Genomic DNA, 17,520 nt, shown 5'->3' on the forward strand with positions numbered 1-17,520 from the left:
CACCGCGAAAGGCAAGCACACACACACACACACACAAACACAACTACCCCTTTCATTCCCTCTCTCTCTCTACCGCCCCAACATCACCCTTCGCACAGCAACAACTCACACTCACGCACGCAAAAAAAAAAAAAAAAAGACCAATTCACAACACATGAGCCATTGCGCTGTCCACAGAACCCCCATATGCCTCTCCGAAGAGGTTGAGGTGGCACAGCAATGGTAACAGTTGGTACCACGGCACTCGTGACGCGTGCCCCGCCTCCAGTGGCATCTCCCCCTCGTACGCCGTGTAGAATTCACTACCAAAGCCTCCAAAGAGACGCGTCATGGCAATGTCAACCTCACGGTGGCCGTAATACGACGATGGGTCAATGAGATACGGCTCCCCGGTCTCTCCGTACATCACATTTCCGCCCCACAGATCACCATGGAGAAGACTCGGCTGCACATTCTTCTTTGAAGCGTAAAAGGCACAAAACCGTTTGCTGAAGGCAACAAACATCGCCTCGCGTCTGTCACTCCAATAGCCTTTTCTCCGCGCCAAAGCCACCTGCGGTGTCAAGAGGCTGTCGATATAATACGTTGCCCAGTCCTTCGACCACCCGGCCGACGTCTTACAGCCGGCCAATGGCACCGCCACGGAGGAGCCAAACTGACCATTCGGACTTGTCTGCCGATGCACAATGGCAACCATGCGACCCAACTCCGCCATGTTACGTCGAACCCCACCCCGCATTGCTGACGGAGAGCTATGAATCCATGTCATGATGAGGTAGGCATCCCCGTTCACCTCCCCCGTCTGCACCACCCGCGGGGTGCGAGCAACATCGGACAGAAGGGACAGCCCCAGCGACTCCGCCGCGTAAAAGTCTGCCGTGGTGCCACGCTGCAGCTTCAAGAAGTACACAACATCGTCCTTCTCCATCTCGAGCCGATATGTCTCGTTAATATCACCGCCAAATACACGTTTTGCACGTGCGACTTTCGCTGAAAGAACCCGCGAAAATGTCTCCTCCAGAGGCTCCGGCATGATGAGCTCCGCGTAATCCCCTCCCTGACGTTGGCCGCTTTACACGACAAAAAGATGGCCTTGTTGGATAAAGGCGGCCGCAGCCGCCAATCAAGGAAAGAAATGGAAAAAAGAATGAACAGGAATAAGAAAAACAAAGACTTACAGCAAGGCCACAGAAAACACAAGAAAAAAAGAAAGTGACAATATCATCCACAATGAGCAAAAAAAAAAAAAAAAGCAAAAAAAGAGGAGAGAAGAAATCACTCGGGGAGAGAGAAAAGTAAAGACGGCATACACTCTACTCAGCCACCTGGTCCCTCTGCAAGCAGCTGCATATACTTTGCTCTCATGGTGTGGTAGTCTGGTGGCAGCATCCTCCCTATTGATGGCTGCTGCATGAGAGCACCTGTGATCATCTCAAAGACGATAATGAACTCCAGCGATCTCCGTCGGTTCCTACCGCAGCCCTCACAGTTTCTCTCCCCGTCCACCACAGCGTCCAGGGCACATTGAAGGATATCATTCATCACCCTTGGGTTGAGCAGCTCATCACCGGTGTCTTGTGAATGTTGAATATTCGCGTAAACGTAATTCATGGCATCCAAAGGCCTCCTTTCCGCCAGCAACACCTGAACAACCAGCACATGCGCCCGCAACCTCAGCAGCATATCAATGCCCAGTCGTCGATACTCACCACCCATCGGCAGAAGCACCATCGCCGTGGGCACCTGATCTGTAATCATGCCAGGAAGAAGCAGCTGGCGCAGCGGGCCGCAATCCAATTCTGCAGCATGAAGAAGACGAATAAGTAGTCGTTGTAGTTCGTCCACAAGTTCTAAACCCGTCCTCATAACGCAAGATGCATATTCAAAAAGGGCGTAGAAAAGGTACCGTGCAAAGTATAATTGACCTTTGGAATTTCTGCTCTCGTTTGGGGACCTCGCGTCGATTGTCTCCTCTGCGCAATCTTCTCTTGCGGATGCAGCCTGTGCCTTGGCGGTGGCTGTTTCCACTTCGCTTCTTGCAGCAACCCTTACGCCAGAGCCGCTGCAACCCCCTGCAAAGGGAGGGGAGACGAGCACCACATCCACCAAGGGAGCAAACACCTCCCGCTGCATCACAAGTTGACCGATACTCACGTCGGTGGGGAGCACAACACGACCGTCGCCATCGCCGCCGCCGCCTGGAACCGGGAAACCATCGAAGGACGTCATGCACGTGCTAAGAAAATCCTGCAGCGTCACACCGCCCCAACGACGCCACGGCGGTTCGCACGGCAGCGGGCCCTCTTCGTCCTCTACAGGCAAACATCGCCGTAAAGCCGCGGTGGAGCCCATAAAACAAGCATGGCCATTTGTCTGCGGAATTACGGCAGCAGTCACGCTAAGAAATAAAGGGATCATGCGCCCAACTCGGAGTCCCTGTCTTTTTTTTATCGCTATTCTGTCGAGAAATCTGAAGCAGCTGCTGCGTCGCGTGATGGGTGGTGACAATCTCAAAAGCATGGGCCACAAGGTCAAGACTTTCCTGCTTACTGAGCATGGTGTGAAGCAGTGATTGCACCGCACCACCAGCACAGTGTTGTCGATGCAAATAGAATTGCACGCGCTGAGAGGTCTGTGGCATGGTGGCTGCAATGGCAAAGGGGTTTGCACCCACCAGATGGACGGTCCCATGACAGCGATCCAGTAACAACGGCAGCGTACCGTAAACAAAGGCATGTGAGTATAAGTCATCCATTTGAATGCATGTAGATGTATTGGCAGAAAGCGGGGGATACATCATCAGAGCAGCGCTAAGCGATGGCTGCAAAACGGGGAGGAATGTTTCGTAGCCACCACCCCGTGCATGACTGCCGCTGCGACGGCCAACATTATTACTACTACCACTTCCATCACCGCCACGCAGCCCACTGGTTATGCGTGTGATCCACGACACCGGCTCCTCACGCTCCAGAATGAGGCTTGCCCAAAGGCCTCTGCTCCCGCTTCCACCGTATTGAGAAGAAGCGGCATCCGTGCCATGCCACCCTCCAATCCTTGCAGCAGCAGGAGCAGAAACTGCCATACTTGTTGCCACGGATTCCGATGTCCCTCCTGAAAGACTGCTCTTTACATCGTGTTCTCTCTCGCCACAGGCGACATCAAATGCACAGGAAATCCCCTGCCGCAAGACATGCAGAACGACAAGGTTGTCAATCACCTGCAGTGCCACAGGATCTCGTCGTGGATTGAGTGAAAAGTCTGGACGCAGCAGCGCATATCGCACAAAACTTTCTTCACTGCCGTTCTCAGCAGACAAGTAGCGATAGAGCATAGCGCCCCCGTCGTGACGAGAAAGGCTGCAAAGAAAGAGCTGACGATATAGGACAAGCAATCCGACAGGATACCGCACGCTGGGTCTGTCCATGCACGCGGGAGAAGAAAAGAGCAACGACATCTCACTATTCTCGCCCCCCGAGATGGCCCAGTCCTCATCACCCCCTCCATCACTATCCTCATCCTGCAGACGCAACGCGGGTAGTGGTCGCAGGCCCTCATCGCTCACTTCAAATGACTTCAAGATGCGTGACTTCAAGCGGTTGACGGAGAGAAGCGTTCTGGCGGCGGGGCAGTAGTGCCAGTAGTCAGAGTGTGTCGGGAAGCGCCGAAGGAGCACGCAAAGCTCCCGGCTGCCTACCTTCTCTTCCGTGGCACACGGCAGCAGCTCCTCGTCCACGCCCACCAAGTCAAGGCTAATGGTAGTGACGCAAAGAAGGATTCGGCGTCTAGAAGTGGCCGCCGATAAAAACTTTGCGGGAGTCAGTGAGGAGGCGTCGTCATCCGGCACATTCCTCCGTTCGTGCTGCTGCCGCTCCTTTCCTCCCGGCAAATCTACCATTGAACTCGCGCGTCGTGTAGGAAAATTACAAGATGGGCTCTGAGTGCCATGCAGCTCCTCTGCCCAGTAATACGCCTGAATGGGGTAAAAGTCGTCGCGGAATCGCAGGCTCTTGGGTGCACACTGAAACGTCGCCAGGGCGTATAGTGGCAACGCCCCCATGTGCGCATGACAGAGAACAAAAAGGACACTGCGTGTGTCAATGCTAAGTGCCACGAGGTACGCACGTTCGTCCCCGCTGTGGTAGCTATCACTGCTACATGTCATGGTGTCGTGGTAGCCGCAGTGAAGTGGGATGGGGCAGCGCTTTGCGTAGCGAACAGGGAGCAGCTCTCCGTCGCCTTCTCGGCTACTCACCGTCAACGCAATGGCGTCGGCCGGCAGGGCAGGGTGGTGACGCATCCACTCCACATCATCGGCGGCTGAAGAGGCATTTTCCCTCACCTTCTCACACGAGTCCTTATGACAATCCGCGACGGCGTCAACATTTTTGTCGGGCTGCGAGAGGGATGAGTTGGAGGCAATCGCCGCCGTCGTCGCCTCGTCGTTCCCGGGCCCCTCGCGCAGCCGCAGCTGGTAGAAACACACCTGCCTGGAGGCCCTGATGAATACGACGACGTCGTTTGCCACCTCGTCAATGTAGATACGCGTGACTCTGCTCGCATCGTTGCCCCCGGCACCACCACCACCACCAGCAGCAGCAGCAGCGGTCGTGCAAAATCGGAAAACGGGTTTTCGAAAGACCATGAATGGTGGAACTGTGGAGACATCCGTCATTGTGCCTCACCTCCAGCCCTCTTTCCAAAAAGGGGTGTGCACACGTAATATATATATACAAAAAAAAAAAAAAAGGTGGGAGAAAAAAGAAAAAGATAAAAAAAGTTGTCATCTCACACGCCCCTTTAGACGCAATTCAAAATAAATAAAATAAATAAATAAATAGCCCCCATTTCGTTATTTTTTTCTTTCCGTCTCCTTTTGCTCCAAAGCAAAAAGACACACACACACACAGAGAGGGAGAGAGGGAGGGAGAGAACCACGCATAGACAAGCCCTGTCCTTGTACCTCATCGTCGCGCCCATAACGAAAAAAAAAAAGTAAGAAAAAAGATGAACAAAGCCAAAAAAAAAAAAAAAAAAAAAAAGGTGTCGTCGCGATTAGTAGCCAAGCTCACGGCGCAAAAAAGACTTGGGGCTTGTCAGCCACGCCATGTCGTGGCTCTGCGATGTCATGATGGCGTAGAGAAACAACATGGAACACGTCGCCGGGGCTGTCATTGTGTGAAAGAGGATGTCAAAGGCAACGGACATCAAAAACACCGTTGTTAGCAGTGGGAAAGCGGCGTAAAAGCGGCCAATCATGTAGCAGCCGCAGCACCAGAGAAACACTTGGAACGCTCCCGGGGTACGCCACTTGACCCAACTCCAATACCGTGGCATCTCGTCCACGTTGCGTGCCATCCACTCCGGGAGGAACTTGTAGTAAAAGTACTGCGTGTCACTGACAAGGTTGCGGTAGCGGCGGTCCAGCGTTGGGCTTTTTGTGATGATCTCGTAGGCCTTGTTAATTTGGTACAGCCGCGGTATGTTGCCAACCCCCTTCGGGTCCAACTCCGGATGGACCTCCCGCATCAACTCGTGGTAGCGCAGCCGCAGCGTCTGGCTGGGGACCCCCGGCTTCACCCCGAGCACCTCCCACGGGTTGTACCCCGCCGCCGCCGCCGCCGCGGGCTCCTCCCCGCCATCGCCGCACGCATCGCTGGCCGCTCGACCGCCTCCCGCACCCGTCGCCGTCTGTCGTGTCATGCCACGCACGACGTCCTCCTCGTGTGGCTTCTGCGCGTGGCGGGACTCTTCAATGTCGGCTGGGACACTGCCGTACGGCGCGGCACCAGTGAGGAGACGACGGGAGGCGCTCAGCGGCAACGTCGCGCCCCAGAGCGCAGGATTATTCCCACAAAAGACGCCAATGGCAGGACGGAGAATTGCCGCCCGCCGCATGCCGCACTAAACACGAATCAAGAAAAAAAGAGGCGCAGTCGCCTCCGATTCCGCCAAATTTTAAAAGCCACGCAAAAATAAAATAAAATAATAAATTCCCTAAATTGCCCCTCCTTCTTTCGTACTGCTCCTACGCAAAAGCCACGTCCATGGCCGGAAGACACAAAAAAAAAAAAAAAGCAAAAACAACTCCACAAGCAGCCTCACCGCACATGTGTGCCATGCACGTGTTTTAAAAAAACCCTCCTCTTCTTCATACTCCTCCTCGGTTTTGTTCATGCGAAGAAAATGGACGCCACCACGGAACGCAGACAGAAAAACAAACAGATCACAACACCGCCAACAATAATAATAAATAAATAAATAAACGGCGCAGGTGTAAAGTTTAAGTTTTGGTCACTTAAAATATTATGAGCCCTGCACCATCATCTTAAACTATCCTCTGCTAATATTTCCCCTCGTTTCTGCTCTCCATGCTCACTCAGACCATTTTCCCCATACACCACACACATACACATACACAGCTGCATACTTACTTCTCACATCACAAAGGCCCAAAAGAGAAAGTGCATGACAAAATATATGCCCACAATAATCTCCGGTACGAGGAAGAGAAGTGTAGCCCATAAAAGTGTGCATATCACCGCCCACAGCCTCGTTGCCATCGCATAGAGAAACACCACAGCCACAAACAGCGCCACAGTCAGGCCAATCCGTGCGGGTGCCACGTCACGTGTGTTTCCAAGAGAAAGTGTCCGGCGCAGTGCCGGTAAACGTGGAAGGATGATGTATCCTGTCAGTGATGTACCGGCGTGATGCAAAAGCGCGGCTGGGTCAAAAATGCTGCGCCATGACCCTTGCTGAGGCCGCCCGTAGTAGGACATCAAACGTGGTTCCTCCATAATGAGAAGCGTGTGTGTGACACTCACAATGGAGCACTGAGCTTCCGGCACCGCCGCCGTGGAGGGCACGCACACCTTCAGAAAGACCGAGGCGTTCACCGCCAACGCTCCACCACTCCCGCGATGATCCCGCAGATAATCATGCACAGTGTGCAGATGTCGACGCCCGTAACGAGAAAAATCAGCAGCCATCGTCGCGTGTGCACGTTCTGCGGCTGTCGTGTTAACTTGGAACACAACCTCCGCGAGGCTATTCCTTCTACCCCGGCCCTCTTTCAGTAACTTCGTAAGTGAGACTGGGAGACCTGTGAGAATGGCGTTCGGACGCTTCGACAGCGGCACCTCGCCTCCAAGAATGTCACGCAGACTGTAGACAACTAACTCAAACTGTAAGTACGGTGCACTGCCTCGTTGGAGACGTGGTGGCTGCCAGTGCCTCAAGAAGAGCTGCAGATTATCCCACGCTTCGGTTGGACACAACGTTGAAAAACGCCACTCTCGCGGCACCCGTGAGGCTGCGTAAAAAGGCACGCGAAGTGGCTCCACCAACACACGGTTGTCAAGCGGCGGCGATTTAGCTGGCGGAAAGAACCAAAGGCCCGTCAGGTCCCCAGCCATAAAATAAGTGGTGTCCGCCAACAGACACCCGCGGCACTCTGTTGCGATACCAGGCACAGCGAATAAAATCTCCTCAATGGTGCTGAAGGAACGAATAGGGGGTAGATGGTTATCGTCGAACGTGCCGTCGTACTCGTCACCATGGAAAAGATCATTCAAGTCACTTTGAGCCGCAGGGATGCGAACACCCACAAACGTGTCGTTGTACCGATAAACAAATTGATGCCGTTGGGTAATCTCCGGCCTGGCCATAATAGAGAAGAGATAATTCACAAAGTCCGAGCGGTACAGGCCGCCATGCCGAAGAAGAAGGTGATGGGCGCTGTCAAGGCGGTGGTGTTCCACAATGCTAAAACTATTGATGAGTGCCACGTTATGCGGTGATCGATAACGGGCACCATCAACGGCACTACGACTACTGCTAATGGTGCCACTAATACCAATACGACCTGCGCTGTTCTCATACCAGGCATTCTCGGGCAAAGACGTTATATCGTCATCGTGTATTCCCCTCCCTCCCACACGATCGTGCCATCGATCACCAATAAGCTCAATACCAAACTCTGCACCACGGCGACGCACATCCCCCTCACACATCAAAAGCGGACGTCGGGCAATTGACCCCGACCAAGACGATCGTGCCGTGCCTTCCTCAGGAGCAGGCAGTGTACGAAGATGCAATCGAGCTAACGTCGGAAGCACCTTCACTACAAATGACACGGATGTTTTCCCTTTTGTGTGACTGTCCTCTGCAAGCACACCGCGGAGTGTAATGCGGAGCAACCGTGGAAGAAACAACTTTTTCTGCAGCAACTCGCTATCCTGCTGCTCGTTGTAATCGGCGTGGCTTAACATCTGAAAAAAGGGGCATGGTGATAATTGCAGGTACAGATGCTTTTTCGTCATGGACGATGCTGCCACCCGCATCCCGGAATGCATTTGCTGCAGACATGGCAAAAGACCCACCTCTGGTGAAGTCTCAGTGAGACCCGTGCTGTTTGGATTGTGCACCTCCTCCAGCAGAACGCGGTCCGTCGGGAACACATCCATCGCGGCAAACGTTGTCCCGCTGACGCTAACTTGAATAACAGGAACGCCGCCCTCCACCTCGCACTGCTTGATCGCCGCAGGGCTCGCCCCCACCGCGGGTGGAACGTCTACCACTTCCACCCGACCAAACAACACAAGTGACGCCGGGTCAGCGCCTGCCGAAACGTTGGTGCCGCAGAGCACGTCTTTATGTACCGCGGCGCGAAGGAAAAGGTTGTGTGGTACCGTGAAGGGTTCGTGAGGCGGCAGCGTCAGACGGATAGCGGCGACCCCCTCCTCAACGACGCCCTCATACAACCGCAGTATCCTCTCAAAGCGTTCCTCTGATGTCAACTTCGCCGGCAATGCCGGAAGTTCCGCTTGCTTCATCTCGGCACGTTTTGCACGGCGCACCCGTTCAATCTCATCCAGCTGGCTCTTTGTGATGCGGCGACGTGCGAGGGCGGCCTGCAACTCCGGGGGCAGCCCCGTCACTTCGATGCCTTCGCGCGTCCAGCGATATTCCCGTTGCAGCCCCTCCAGCTGCTGCTCAATGACGTCCAGCGTCACCAATCGCTGCTCTTTCGGCGGTACGCGATAGAGTTGGCGACGACGCAGTGTCGCCTCCGTGTCATCCGGCCGCGGCAGGAGGTGGGCAAGGGAGACAAAAAGCGGCTCACACCCCACGTGTTTCTCTCGCACCGCCGCAACATATTCCAGCCACTCACGCGCGGTGCGCCCCTCGGCGCCATCGGGGCGGTTCACCTCCGTCCAAAAATTTAACACATCGGATGCCCGAACGGTGCCGCGGGCACAATTCGCAAGCAGACTGTGTCGTTGCCGCCCGTCTTCCGATGATTGCGCAGCGTGGACGTAGCCCCCCATCTGCTTTGGCTGCGCGGTGTCAAGGCGAAGCAACACGACCACCGCTTTCCCCTCGTTGCTGATGTCAAGCTCTGTTGTAACTATGTCAGGCACGCCAAGAAGACTTAACATGGGACGCATGGAACGCTCCTCACGCGTTAAAGTGGCAAAATGAAGAAACGGCAAAAATTGCGCAATTTCACCGCCACGAAACAGTGAATTGCGCGTCGATCCGCCGTCGCCCCATGTTGTCGCCCCATCGATGATTTCACTCGTCATAAAATCACCGCCGTGAGGGCACAAACGCGAGGATCCAAGTTGCTCCTGTGCCAGAAACATGTGATGCGAAACCTCTTGTGGGTGCAAATGTCTTGCTGCGGTCACGGTGACAGAGACGCAGCGCCGTGTGGCGTCGGCATGGACGTTCGACCAACGTGTCTGGCTTGCGACCCACCAGGGCAGCGAACATCCTCGCGCCTCAAGTCGGGCCGCGCCGGACTTCACAATCGCCTCAAATGATGCCGGTTCAACAAGACGCGCCCCAAACGACGGCAAAGATGATGATGATGATGTGAACAAAATGCCTCTGCTCTGCGCCCCCTCCGCATGCAAGCAGATGGAAATTTGACCACGTCCGGAGTACGCATCGCACTCGTGACTGAGCGTCGTGTTTGCAGAGAGAAAAGCCGACACGCGCTCAATCTCAAATTCTTGGCGCGGCACATATGGGCACCTCTTCGTCAACATCGGGCCAAACGCACGAGGCGAGAGGTGAACTTCGTACTGCAGGCGTGTCAGGCCAATGGGCAAGTTTGTCACAATGACGACTTGGTGCCCAGCGCCGAAACGGCTACCCGTGCTGCTCTCGTTGGACACAGTCTCGACGCGGAGACGTGGACGACGCAGCGTCAGAGGACTGGACGACGCCTCCGTCTCCGTCAGCACCCAATGCAGGGTGGAGGTGGTAGCAAGGAGGTGGACACTCTGTGAAAGGGTAACAAGACGGTTCGAAGGAAGATTTTCCGTCAACACCAGCAGACGCACGGTTTCGTAGTCTACCAGGAGACGCCGTTGCTTCTCCTGTTTTTCTTCGCCATTACTCTGCGTATCGGGATCTGTGGGAGAAACAGCGTACACAGCCCAGCGAACCGTAAGAATGCCAAACGGAAGTCCACGCACTACTGTTCTTGGCCTCCTTCCGTGATCGAATCGGATACCCGTAAAATTGGCACCGCTAGTCCACGTCTCGTTCTCGGACGTCTGCAGCGACACCACCTCCCACTGCCCAAAGAACTCACATCCAATTTCACGCGGAATGGGTACGGCCTTCAGCACCGCGGAGTCTCCGCAAACCGTCAGCTCCTTCTCAATGACCTGCGCGTGCACAACGTGTAATGTCTCCACGATACTCGAGTTCGGGCAGACGCCTGGATACATGGGATCCGGGTGGTAATAGCCAAACGTATACAGCCCAGGGACGCGTATTCCTGACACCAATACTGTGGCATCCCCAAATCCCCTTTCAAGCGCAAGCGGATGTCGAGGGAGTGGCAGGAAATGTATGGAATCAAGCAGCCGTCCGGTGCCAACGGGGGATGGAACCGCCGGCACGACGCTGAGGGCCGTCCACCTAGAGGTCCGACCCCCCACGTGGGCATCGACATGAAGAATAAGTTTTTTCCCAAAGATCCATCGTGTTCTTGTCCTTCTGTTTGTTGTGTCAGGGCTACCGTTGGTCTCTAAACGTGTCGTCTGCTTGGAGCGTGTAGTGCCGTTTGCAAAACACTCCCCCATCGCAGCGTTGTCACTCAAAATTGCAAACGTCGGCGGCAACGGTGTTGGGTACACTCGCCGCAGTAGAAACGTATCCTTCTGCACGGTTTCTGTCAAGTCATTCCGCACTGTCAAACTGCAGCGTGTGTCGTTCGCAGGCCCATTGTGACGCAAAATAGAAGCCGTCGGTGTGCGCCGCTCCACCACGATAACGCCATCGTCCTCGCACGACCATAAAAAATCAAAGTTGTACTTTGTGCTCAGCCACGGATGACGCGAGAACAGAAATGACGGGTAGCAGAACGGAAGTACACCATTTTCCACAACCGGCACTACACCACGAGGATTGACCGAAAAAACAGAGATGTTTCCACGCTGCAGAAGACACATCCCGCATCGTGCAAATTCCGCAGCGTCTCGGCTTGGCCCCGTTGCAGTCGGGGAGGGCCACACCTTGTACAAAAGCGGGTAATGGGAGCTGTTGTCGAGGCCGTTAAACCACACTTTTCGAAGCCCGGAAAGATGTGTAAAAAAAAAACGGGTGTCCGAGGCAAGGTCCAAAGCATAATCGCGCTCTCGTGCCCTGTCAGTCACTTGTTGCTCCAAATTCACAGCCTCCTCTGTATCCCCAACGCGCAGGATGCTCTTATCATCTGCCATACTATCATTATTATCATTATCATTAGTATTTCTATCATTTCTATCATCTCTCATCTTATCACCACCCAACGACAGCAATGAGCGGCGGAGAAGTAGCGGTGCTGCAGCAGCGGCAGCGGCCATCTCATCGCTCAGACCGTCATCGCCTACACGTTCAAAGTGTTGCTGCGTGACCCCAAGCTGATGTGCGGCGTCATGGGCGTATGTGAAGGTCACCTCAAAGTCCTGTTGCAAACCCGAGTAGTTGAACGAGTAGCCAACCGTCGCGCTGTAGCCCGCAACTGGAATGACACGTCGTGCTGTGTAGCGAGGCACTTGTTTCGTCGTATTCTTCGCGCTCCCCCCAACGTCCATATCATCAGGGACGTCGTCATATCCGTCAAGCCACTCAATCAAAGGCAGCGCGTAAACGGAAAGCGAAATGTCGCGTGGTTCCTGTAGGTCGTCCTTGTGAAACAGCAGCTGTGGGGGACTTTGGCAGCGCCGCAGGGAGAACGTCTGCGTGACAGCCGCGACAGGGTTCCGCGCCGTCCAAACAACATCACACCACCTGTAAACCTGGACGCCGCACACCAGCACCTCCTGAACCTCCTCCTCTTCTAAAGAAGAAACGTTATGTTCTGCCTTCTTTCCTTTCTCCAGCCCCGCGATGTATGGTGGTGACTGTGGCGCCTCCTCGCAGTGGGGAACGTGCCAGCGTGCGTCCTCGTCCTTCCAACGGGGACGTGGTGCCCGCAGACGAACACAGTCGTCTTCCGTGTAAAAGGGCACCAGGGCCGGCACAATGGGCGGTGCCGCGAGAGCCACCACCGTCACTGTGTGCTCCACAACCCGCGGCGGGCAGCGAGATGTGTACGGCACGCCAAGGTCGATCGCCTCGCCGGGATCCTCCGCAACAAATCGTAGTGTTCCCTCGCGCAGCCTCTGCGGAATGTTTGGGACACCCGATGTATCCAACTCCGCCACGAACGCATCATCCACTGACAGAAGAAGCAGCGGTGCGGCGACAAGCCAGTGACCGATTGGCACTTCATCCACCGCAACCTCCAGTGACCGGGGAGGATGAACCTTCATTCGGCGCAGACGCATCGCCAACGTGACGTTCACGCTATTCGGCATTGTGGACATTCGGCGCACCACAACGGCAGGGCGGGAACGCACCTCCACTACGACCACGCCCCCTTCATCCACGGTGTTGGCAACAATGCGGGCTACCGACGGGTCCAGGCTATGCGGCGGCACCAACGCCGTTTCGTTCACCTCAACCCGCACCACCCATGCCAAATCCGCCACGCCACGTTTCCGCATCTGCAAAACACCGCTAGTCCCGCCATTCGCAACTCGAGTGCGGATGTCACACGGCCCAGCGCCGCGTTCGGTGCAGTCAAACCGTCCCTCCAAAAAGTTTTGCTCTTGCAACGGCCCCCACGAGGTCCCTTGGAATCGCACTGGTAATTGCATTGAAGAGCGTATTGTCGCCACCACATGTTTCAGGGCTAATGCCTCCACCGGAACATCATCATGACACGCGGTCAGAGGCGAAATGGACGGCTGCAACAAGATGCCTTGAAGAGCCCACACCTCTTGCACCTCAAGCAGCACCGGGTCACAGACCTCGTCCACATCGCGCACGTAGAAAAAGATCTCATTGCGGCCGACAAACATCAGATATAACGCCGTCTCCTCCGTGTATGGGTTGTGTCGAATCCGTTTCAAAATCTGCGGGAGCGGTTGGTCGTTCAGTGGGGTATTCTCCCAATATCCAAAGTACTCTGCTGGCTGATGCTGTGGCGACAATGCACCCTGCAACTCGAGATAAGTACGTGTACGCTCCGAGAGCCGCAGGTGTCTCTCAAAGCCAAAGTGCAACTGCGGTGGCCCCCGCTCCACATCCTGGGGTCTATCTATCGGTAGGCGGAGAAGAAAAAAACCCGTGGCTCTTTGCACGGCGGTCCCACGAGATACCGTAAGATTCACCTCGTACTTGTGGTTTGGAAGCACCTCGAAGTAGCTGCAATTTGCGTGGTGCCGAAGCAACGCACCAGAGCTGTCTGTCCGCATCGGCACGTGTAGCAACTCGTCGAGAACGATGCTCCCGGTGCGGGTGTCCGTCACAACCCATTGAACCTTTGTCGCTGGCAGCTGTGACGGTGCCACGGCGACCGAAGCTGCCCATGCCTTCTCCCGCAGCTGCACAATGTTCTCGCCATGGTGGGGTGTCGTTGGGGGCAGCAGCGGATGCACGCCGCAGTGCGATCCCAAACCAAGAACAGATACGGGCAAAAGAGTATCTGGACGCACCTGCAGCAATGGCATCACCAGTAATGTGTGCGGACACTTGCATTTGATTGCCACGTTCGCAATCTTAAGATTAATGTTGGCGGGTGCGGCGGTGGCAAGATCCTCTGCGGCGCGATACAGCGGGATGCGAAGGATCCCCTCTCCCACCGCACCAGAAACAAGAAGGATGACATCGCCATCGCCGTCATTTTGTTGTCGAACATCCTCCGTCGTCAGTACATAATTCGCGTCGTAGCGTCGCTGGCGCACCGTATCCATAATAATGACATGCTCGCGAGGAAACATCCGACGTTTTTCCTCCCTTGTCAGCACCTGAAATGGTGAGGCTTGTAGCAGCACTTGGAGGAAGACGTCATACAAGGCTTCATCCCGCAGCAATGTACCGTTATATTTGTAACCGCAGCAAAGACTCAGCTTGAGCGTTAGATTCGACGCAATAAGAAAGCTTGCGGGAGTGAGTACGTCGCTCATGGTGAATGTCCCGGAGGCCCACGCCATGGAAGAGAGGGGGCACCCGTGATCCACGCTGCACAACGACGTGCCATCCCCGTCACGTAAAAAAGGGGAAAAAGATGAAGAAGAATGCGGCAGTCGAAGGCGTTCATTCAACTCCGAAAGGGTCGGTGGCGGTGGCGGCGGCGTTAACATGTCATAACTTATCTCTAGCGTTCTTGTCGCCGCCAGCGTGCAGCCGCAAAGAGAAAAAAGCACCCAAAATGTCACTGCCGCCCGCAGCAGCGCCTGCCGAAATGACCGACGATGCTGCCTTTCCCGTACGTGAGACATCATTTATATCCCACAGACAGAAAAAAAAAAAATATATATTTTTTTTAAAGTGACAACTTTCCTCCCACTTTTTTATGAAGTCTTGTGTCTTGTGTTTTTTTTGTGGGTGTTTTTTTCTGTCTTTTTTAATTATTTTTTCTATTTTTTCCCTTTTTTTCCCTTTTTTTTTTTCACGGCCCCACCAGCACTCCCCGGGGTTGAAAGCAACCCTCCCCAGTAAACACATGCAAGTCATTGACATGTTAAAAAAAAAAAAAAAGAAAAAAAAAAAAGGGGAAAAGACAGTCAAATGCTCACAGACATGCGCATGCACACATATTTACAATGCTCTCAATTTATTTTTTTTTTTTTTTTTTTATTGCTGCTTTTAAGCATGCATGCAGAAAAAAAAAGATAAAAATAAAGGGAGAAAAGAGAGAAAAAAAAAAAAAAAAAAAGAAAAGAAAAGAAAAGATGTCCACACGCACAATTGAAAGCCATTGCCTGCACTCCACGTGTGAAACCCCCCGCGCTCTTCAAGAAGGCTAACACACTAAAAGTAAATAACCAACAAAAACAGTTTGAAGAAGAAGAAGAAAAAAAAAAAAAAAAAAGCAAACAAACAGCAGCAAGGCAAAATAATAATCATAATCATAATCGTAAAACCACTAAAAAAAAAAAAAAAAAAAATTGGGCTACACAAATATATAAACATATGCAAACACACACACACACACTCACTCACTCAGTCACTTTTTCTCGGTTTACTAGCGGTGGCTGTGCCGCCTCTGCTACAGAAGGAAATACAGCCAAACCCCCTTCACATGTCTGCTCCGACTAGCCACCGCCTCCCCATCACACACACACACACACACACACACTCTCTCTCTCTCTCTCTTTACCCATGCGTGTTTGGTGCGTCAGCCCGCAAGAGAAGAAAAAAAAAAAAAAAAAACATCTCGTGAAATGAACACATTATTGGTAAATAAATGAAATAATATATATATATATATATATATCGTGACGTAAACAAAGAAAAAAAAGAAAAAGAAAAAATGAGAGAAAAAGAGTCTACCTCCACATGGTGAATTTGCCACTTGTCACAAAAAAACGCCTTCAATTATTATTAATTTATTCCTTCATTTATTTATTTATTTATTTATTTTTCTTGTCAGTCGCGTACATCTTCCCTCCGTCTGGCCGGCTACATTACATCTCAGATGGTACAGTGAAGAAGAAAGCGTGAAGGCGAGTTGGAGCGGCGTTCACGGTGAAGTTTGTCGCCACTGCGACGCCCTGCCCTCCCACTCCCACTCCGCGTCCAGGACGCATGCGGGGGCCTCCTGTTGGGCTCCGGCAAAGTCCCACGACACGGCGCAGGCACAAGTCTCTCTCTCTCTCTCACGCCATCGGAGAACGAGGGGTGAGAGAAGGGAAGGGAGGGAGGGAAATAAAAAAGAAAACGAGAAAAAAAAAAAGATGCGGAGCAAATACAACGCCGCGCATAAAGAAAAGAAAAGAAAAGGAGGTGGGGTGACGGAGGCGGTGTATTTCAAAAAAAAGGAAAAAAAAAAAGCTGAAGAGAAGTGAGCGCCTAATTTATTCCACTGTTGCTCTTGCTGTCGCCTCACCCTCACACGCATCCCACTTTATTTGGGGGGTCACTTTTTTCATTCCCCACCCGCCTCCTCCAGCACCTCCTGCAGCTTGCTGTCAGGGCACGTGATCCATTCGTGTGTCAGCAGCTCCTCGGCCGTCGCCCGCTTATTCGGATCATTTTCGAAGCACCGCGTGAAGAAGGAGTACAATTCCGCAGGACAGTTGTTCGGCACTCCCGTTGGCATCGACGTGCTCTTCGAGATTTGATACATGATCTGGAAGGCGTTTGCATTACTTCTAAAGACCCATGGCTGACGTCCAAGCATCTCAAGCACCAGGCATCCAACAGACCACACATCCGCCGGCTTGGAGTAGCCGCCCTCGCATTTGACCACTTCAGGCGCCATGAACAGCGGGGTTCCGACCATTGTTTGGTAGCCAGCGCCTTTTCCCCCACAGCTATCTTGCTGCATCGTCGCCGTGCCGATGCGTTTACTGCATCCAAAGTCTGCAAGTTTCGCTTCGCCGAGTGCCGAGATGAGGACATTGTCGCCCTTTAGATCCCTATGGACGACATTCATGCTATGTAGATAGGCCAATCCCTCCAGAATCTGTTTCGCGTAGGTACGAACAAGCGAAATGGAAAAACGCTCCTTCGCCCGTTCAAACTTGCGACGGAGATGCGACAAACTACCTCCATGACAGTGCTCTAGAAAGATCTCCAGCTGTCGAGCTCCACTAGAGAGTTCTTTTGTCTGGCAGCCGTAGTACGCAACTATGTTTTTGTGCTTCAACGATCGCATCAAATTTATCTCACGTTGAATGCCCGCCACGTTTTCGGCGTCTTCATCGAGCGAAATTTCCAGCACCTTCACGGCCATGATCTTCCCCTCGCTCGTGATGCCCTCATAGACGCTGCCAAAGGAACCCTTGCCGAGTAGTCCCATCTTGCTCCACTGTACATCCTCGTCCTCACGGAAGCTTATCGTCTGCGAAAAGAAACGTGCGGTGGAGCTGAAATTGACGGAGATGTTGCTGGAGCCAATCGGCAGGAAGTCCGCATGGCCTGGGGGTAAAAAATCATTCGATGAGTCCTCACCCACTGAACCCGTGA

The 17,520-nt window shown here is 53.4% G+C and overlaps 4 protein-coding genes and 1 pseudogene across 4 annotated transcripts, besides 25 other annotated features; all 5 read right to left on the reverse strand.

The window, feature by feature from the left end:
- Positions 1–12,705: part of a sequence feature (heterozygous, Esmeraldo-like haplotype) that runs on past the window's edge.
- Positions 17–42: a microsatellite.
- Tc00.1047053510055.110 (fructosamine kinase, putative) lies at positions 146–1,033 on the reverse strand (the record flags this gene model as incomplete). The annotated part of the gene is made up of 1 exon (XM_810544.1): positions 146–1,033. One exon carries the CDS (start codon positions 1,031–1,033, stop codon positions 146–148), a length of 888 nt encoding a protein of 295 aa, XP_815637.1.
- Positions 1,126–1,275: a sequence feature (A-rich).
- On the reverse strand, positions 1,316–4,297 carry Tc00.1047053510055.130 (annotated as a pseudogene).
- Positions 4,732–4,776: a sequence feature (A-rich).
- Positions 4,812–4,837: a microsatellite.
- Positions 4,982–5,039: a sequence feature (A-rich).
- Positions 5,053–5,895, reverse strand: Tc00.1047053510055.140 (hypothetical protein, conserved; the record flags this gene model as incomplete). The annotated part of the gene is made up of 1 exon (XM_810545.1): positions 5,053–5,895. One exon carries the CDS (start codon positions 5,893–5,895, stop codon positions 5,053–5,055), a length of 843 nt encoding a protein of 280 aa, XP_815638.1.
- Positions 5,604–5,645: a microsatellite.
- Positions 5,969–5,992: a sequence feature (AT_rich).
- Positions 6,240–6,263: a sequence feature (AT_rich).
- On the reverse strand, positions 6,435–14,831 carry Tc00.1047053510055.150 (hypothetical protein, conserved; the record flags this gene model as incomplete). The annotated part of the gene is made up of 1 exon (XM_810546.1): positions 6,435–14,831. One exon carries the CDS (start codon positions 14,829–14,831, stop codon positions 6,435–6,437), a length of 8,397 nt encoding a protein of 2,798 aa, XP_815639.1.
- Positions 11,741–11,788: a microsatellite.
- Positions 12,706–13,293: a sequence feature (areas merged during assembly that could not be assigned to a particular haplotype. This can correspond to areas where the two haplotypes were merged or to regions with more than two copies in the genome that were merged during assembly.).
- Positions 13,294–17,520: a sequence feature (heterozygous, Esmeraldo-like haplotype).
- Positions 14,849–14,877: a sequence feature (AT_rich).
- Positions 14,938–14,999: a sequence feature (T-rich).
- Positions 15,073–15,100: a microsatellite.
- Positions 15,161–15,188: a sequence feature (AT_rich).
- Positions 15,210–15,282: a sequence feature (A-rich).
- Positions 15,392–15,421: a microsatellite.
- Positions 15,478–15,497: a microsatellite.
- Positions 15,505–15,555: a microsatellite.
- Positions 15,664–15,688: a microsatellite.
- Positions 15,805–15,826: a microsatellite.
- Positions 15,835–15,876: a sequence feature (A-rich).
- Positions 15,931–15,972: a microsatellite.
- Positions 16,234–16,334: a sequence feature (A-rich).
- Tc00.1047053510055.160 (protein kinase, putative) lies at positions 16,478–17,520 on the reverse strand (the record flags this gene model as incomplete). The annotated part of the gene is made up of 1 exon (XM_810547.1): positions 16,478–17,520. A coding segment is annotated over one exon (1,043 nt), but the record flags the coding sequence as incomplete, so codon positions are not given.

The sequence above is a fragment of the Trypanosoma cruzi genome, genomic scaffold, assembly GCF_000209065.1.
Source record: "Trypanosoma cruzi strain CL Brener 1047053516589 genomic scaffold, whole genome shotgun sequence".
Classification (NCBI taxonomy): Eukaryota; Euglenozoa; class Kinetoplastea; order Trypanosomatida; family Trypanosomatidae; genus Trypanosoma; species Trypanosoma cruzi.